The 5,913-nt window shown below is 36.1% G+C and overlaps 1 protein-coding gene across 1 annotated transcript; it reads left to right on the top strand.

Moving 5' to 3' along the window:
* The first annotated feature begins 1,592 nt into the window (after positions 1-1,592).
* Positions 1,593-3,459, top strand: GK2 (glycerol kinase 2). Its single transcript, XM_007999003.3, has one exon. The coding sequence runs from the start codon at positions 1,620-1,622 to the stop codon at positions 3,279-3,281; it is 1,662 nt and encodes a 553-aa protein (XP_007997194.2). The 5' UTR covers positions 1,593-1,619; the 3' UTR covers positions 3,282-3,459.
* Positions 3,460-5,913: the final 2,454 nt, after the last annotated feature.

Genomic DNA, 5,913 nt, shown 5'->3' with positions numbered 1-5,913 from the left:
CAGAGACAGGGAACCCAGTTGAAACTCAGTAGAAACCTATGGCAAGGAGATTAAGCTGAGAGCCTAGAGAAACCAAAGAAGCTAGACTCTGCCAGGCATAGCACTGGAGAAAAAAGAGTTGCACAGAGAGAGAACTCCAGAGAGCTTTAGAGGGTCCCCAGCGAGTACTTAGTTGGGTATTGATCAGTGCATGTGTATGAGAAAACTACTGAGGCTAACGAAAGATGCAGCTGGAAAGACTAGAGATAACAGTATCCAGTGGTCACTCAGGGCTGGGAGGAATTACTGTTCCAAACAGTCTTATTTGTCAGGGGTGTTGGGTAGCATACATAGAAAGATATCTTTACAGTAAAGAGGAATAATTAGCCCCAGACTGAATACTGTCCTTGCGCCATCTAAGAAATCTTAAAAGCAGACGCAAAAGAATTGAACTGTTTCCAAGTAATTTATCTGTATCCCAAAACAAAAATCAAGACCATTTATAGGACTACAAAAATATCAAGCACCCAGTCAGGTAAAATTCACAATGTTTGGCATCTAATTAAAACTCATCAGGCATGCAAAGAAACAGGAAATACAAGCCATAATAAGGAGATAAGCAATTAATCAAAATTGAACCAGAACTGACACAGAGGTTAGAATTGCAGAAAATGAAATTAAAAGTTATTCTAACTGTATTCCATGTGCTCAGAAAGTTAAGTAGATATTAAAAAACCCTAACTGAGCTTCTAGCGATGAACACTACAATATGTGAGGTGAAAAATTTACTGGATGAATTAATAGCAGAGCAGACATTGGAGAAGAAAAGATTAGCGAAATTGAAGAGATAGCAACAGAAACTATCTGAAATCAAGCACAAGGAGAAAAGGTAATTACAATGAGTGGAGTCCCTAAGGGACAGAAGAGACAGAATCAAACACATTTGAAGAAATAATAGGCCCAAAGCTTTCCAAAGTCGATGAAATCTCTAAACCTACAGATTCAAGTAGCTCAGTAAACCCCAAGCAAAGAAAATAAGAAAACTATTCCTAGACACTTTATGATAAAACTGAGCAAAATCACTGACAAAGAGAAAAACTCTAAAGATAGAGAAAAATAGACATATTAAAAATAACAGCAAAGTTCCCAACTGAAACAGCAAGAGTAGAAGATGGTAGAGCAACAGCTCCGAGGTCCTGAAACTTAAAAAGAAAAAATATGTCAAATAGAATTCTATACCCAGAGAAAATACCTTTGAATATTACTATGAAATATATTTCAGATGTTCAAATTTGGAAGAATTCATCTCCAACAGACCTGCACTACTAAAAAGGAAAATGATAACGTATAGATATAGATCCACACAAAAGAATGGACACTGGTGACTGTAATTACATGGATAAATATACGATTAAAAAACAAACAAACAAAAAAAAAAACACTTGAATCTTAGAAGACAACTGAGTGGCTGGGTGTGAGGCCTGCGCTGGAGCGGTGGGGTGAGAAGGCGCCGCGCCAGAGAAAGGGCAAAGGTTGCCTTGCGCCTGCGCCTTGCGTTCCTGACTGGCTGCGCTCCCTGCCCCCAACACCACCGTCGTCTGGGAAACGGTCCCAGAGTGCTGAGCCGACCTACTGGTGTCATGGCAGACCCGAAGACAGCAGCTGTGGGGCCGTTGGTGGGAGCGGTGGTCCAGGGCACCAACTCCACTCGCTTTCTGGTTTTCAGTTCAAAAACAGCGGAACTACTTAGTCATCATAAAGTGGAATTAACACAAGAGTTCCCAAAAGAAGGATGGGTGGAACAAGACCCTAAGGAAATTCTTCAGTCTGTCTATGAGTGTATAGCGAGAACGTGTGAGAAACTTGATGAAATGAATATTGATATATCCAACATAAAAGCTGTTGGTATCAGCAATCAGAGGGAAACTACTGTAATCTGGGACAAGTTAACTGGAGAGCCTCTCTACAACGCTGTGGTGTGGCTTGATCTAAGAACCCAGACTACTGTTGAGGATCTTAGTAAAAAAATTCCAGGAAATAGTAATTTCGTCAAGTCTAAGACAGGCCTTCCACTTAGCACTTACTTCAGTGCAGTAAAACTTCGTTGGATGCTTGACAATGTGAGACATGTCCAAAAGGCAGTTGAAGAAGGTAGAGCTCTTTTTGGTACCATTGATTCATGGCTTATCTGGAGTTTGACAGGAGGAGTTAATGGAGGTGTGCATTGTACAGATGTAACAAATGCAAGCAGGACAATGCTTTTTAATATCCATTCTTTGGAATGGGATAAAGAGCTCTGTGACTTTTTTGAAATTCCAATGGACCTTCTTCCAAATGTCTTCAGTTCTTCTGAGATCTATGGCCTAATTAAAACTGGGGCCCTGGAAGGTGTGCCAATATCTGGGTGTTTGGGGGACCAGTGTGCTGCATTAGTAGGACAAATGTGCTTCCAGGAAGGACAAGCCAAAAACACCTATGGAACAGGTTGCTTCTTACTATGTAATACAGGTCGTAAATGTGTGTTTTCTGAACATGGCCTTCTGACCACAGTAGCTTACAAATTAGGCAAAGAGAAGCCAGCATATTATGCACTGGAAGGTTCTGTTGCTATAGCGGGTGCTGTTATTCGTTGGCTAAGAGACAATCTTGGAATTATAGAGACCTCAGGAGACATTGAAAAACTTGCTAAAGAAGTAGGAACTTCTTATGGCTGTTACTTTGTCCCAGCCTTTTCAGGGTTATATGCACCTTATTGGGAACCCAGTGCAAGAGGAATACTCTGTGGTCTTACTCAGTTTACCAATAAATGTCATATTGCTTTTGCTGCATTAGAAGCTGTTTGTTTCCAAACCCGAGAGATTTTGGAAGCCATGAACCGTGACTGTGGAACTCCACTTCGTCATTTGCAGGTAGATGGAGGAATGACCAACAACAAAGTTCTTATGCAACTACAAGCAGATATTCTGCATATTCCAGTAATAAAACCCTTTATGCCTGAAACAACTGCACTAGGAGCTGCCATGGCAGCAGGAGCTGCAGAGGGAGTAAGCATTTGGAGCCTTGAACCCCAGGCTTTGTCGGTTCTCAGGATGGAACGATTTGAACCACAGATCCAGGCCACAGAAAGTGAAATTCGTTATGCCACATGGAAGAAAGCTGTAATGAAGTCAATGGGTTGGGTTACCAGTCAGTCTCCTGAAAGTGGTGATCCTTCTATCTTCTCTAGTATGCCTTTGGGATTTTTTATAGTGAGTAGCATGGTAATGCTAATTGGAGCAAGATATATCTCGGGTATGCCGTAATAATACCAGCCATGGAGTCCCAAGGTGTAAACATTTTACGTAATGAAAGCATACAGCAGTTCTGCCTCTTAATATAATGACACTATTATAGACTCTGATTTTGTTTATAAGCCACTTGCTACATGACCCATGAAAACCCTGGACTTGTGACCTGAAATAAAGAAAATATGTTAGAAGAGCACTGTAGAAATATTGGGTGTGTTTTTTAACATCGACAGGGTTGGGCCAGCCATCTTGAAGGCTGACCCCCTCGATTGCCATAACATTCTGCCCCATTCTTTCTAAAATATAGGCTATTAAGATTGTATTCATGGAATCTTTTTATCAACTATCCTCTAACACTTATGGACCCAGATTTGGTTCTTTGTGTTACACACACTTGATTAAGAGCTGTAATTAATCTGCTAAAATTAAGGGACTTTTTGTCATTGTTATTCTTGTTTTTAATAGGCTACAAATCCTCCTTTCTACATATTAGAGAAACTACATCTTCACTGAATGTTTAAGGGAAATATTTGCTAAATTCCTACAATAGAAATGTAGTATTTTCATAGCTTAGATATTTTCCTGAAAAATATTTTTCAGATTGAAATTTGTCAGACAATTTACATGGTCTCACTAATTACCATTTTACTGAATTATTGTGTGAATCCTAGAGGGACAGGGACACTATTTCCCTTTTTTATATCATGTCTGTATCATATAGAGTAGCTCATTTATAAGTTAAAAGTACATTGTAGTCAGTAGATTATAACATGGATGGTACTAAATACTTTAAGGTAAACAGCTATATACATTTTGGGGCAATGTGTATACATATTATTTATCAGGAGAAACCAACAAAGGCTACATGTTTTATGTATGTATGTTTTATGATGCTACAAAAAGTATGTTATGATTACACCAATATTTCTTATAATTAACCCTTTTAATATATTAGCTGGATATATGCTGGGAAAAAAACACTGGAATATTTCAGCAAATATTGCTTTCAAGTAGGAAAAAACAAGTGACTGTTCAAATAAAAATAATAATATAGCATGAAATTACAGCATGTCTAAGAGAAAACAATAGCAAAGAAGGGGATAAATGAAGGTGTAGTAGTTTGAGACTCATATACTGTGTGGGAAATGATATATCACTTGAAGTTATAGTGATAATGAAAGATATATACTATAAATCCTGAAATAACAAAACAAAATGTTATAATTAAAAATATACATTAGTACTATGAAAATATTTAATTCTAAATAAGATACAAAACAGATGAGGAACAAAGAAAAGGTAGGAAAATATATTTAACCCTAATCATACCAACAAGCACATTAAATGCAAATGATTTGATTATCCCAATTAAAAAGGAAACTTGTTAGATTTAAAAAGCAAGACCAAAATATACACTACCTCCAAGAAACGTACTTTACACATAAAGGAAAAAATAGGTCAAAAGTAAAAGGATAGAAAATGGATATACCATGTTAATAACAATCAAAAAGAAATATCAGAAAGTAAATTTCAAAGCAAAGAACATTGAAAGTGATAAGATCATTTGCGGTGATAATGGGGTAAATTCAAGAGGACATAACAATTCTAAATATTTATGCATCTCATGATGGAGCTTCAAAATACATAAAATCTTATAGAACTGAAAGAAAAAATAAAAAATTGTGCAATTACAGGAAGATATTTCAATACCTCTTCTTCAATATTTGATAGAAAAAGTAGTTAAGAATTTACTAAGATATGGATTTCAACAATACTATCAAACAACTTGACTTCATTGACATCTATGGAAAATGCCACCCAACAATAGGAGAATACATATTCTTTTCAAGTGCACAGTGAACATTTACCAAAATAGACCATATAGAGCCAAAAAGCAAGCCTCAAAAAATTAAAAAAGATTTGTAACAAAGTATGGTGTCTGAGCACATTAGAATTAAAAATCGACACTAGAAAAATCTTTAGAAAAGTCCCCAAACATTTGAAAACTAAATGAAAAACTTTAAAATAATTGATAATTAAAGAGGTAAAGAGGGAAAATAGAAAGTATCTGGAACTGAGTAGAAATGAAAGCACAACATATTAAAATTTATGAGAGATTATTAAAGCAGTACTTAAGAAGAAATTTATAGAAGTAAATGCCTGTATTAGAAGGGAGAAAAGGTCTTAAATCACTAACCTCTGCTTCTACCTTAAGAAACTAAAAACAGAGTAATAAATTAAGCCCAAGCTAAATAGAAGAATTAAAGAAATAGTAAAGATGAGAGCAGTAGTAATCAATTAATTCTAAAGAAGATACAAAACAGATATAGAAAATAGAAAACAATCACAAGATGGAAAAATTGATATAACCAAAACTTCGTTCTTTCAGAGTGTGAATATGATAAACTTTTAGACTCCGCTACTAAAAATCAAAGGAGAGAAGACAAAAATTATCAATATCAGGAATGAGAATGACGTTACTACTACAGGTCCTGTAGGATATTAAGCATAGTAAAATGAGAATATAGAAATATTATGAAAACCCTATGCCAGTAAATTTGATGACTTGGATAAGATGAACAAATTCATTGGAAAATGCAAACTTCTTAAACTCAGGAAAATATAGATAACCAGAATGGATGTGGCT

The sequence above is a fragment of the Chlorocebus sabaeus genome, chromosome 7 (genome assembly GCF_047675955.1).
Source record: "Chlorocebus sabaeus isolate Y175 chromosome 7, mChlSab1.0.hap1, whole genome shotgun sequence".
Taxonomy (NCBI): Eukaryota; Metazoa; Chordata; class Mammalia; order Primates; family Cercopithecidae; genus Chlorocebus; species Chlorocebus sabaeus.
The sequence above is the reverse complement of the archived record's forward strand: the minus strand, read 5'-3'. Positions and strand labels throughout refer to the sequence as shown.

What these genes read in the sequence shown, in the direction of transcription:
- GK2 (XM_007999003.3), top strand. Translation starts at nt 1,620, where the DNA reads ATGGCAGACCCGAAGACAGCAGCTGTGGGGCCGTTGGTGGGAGCGGTG.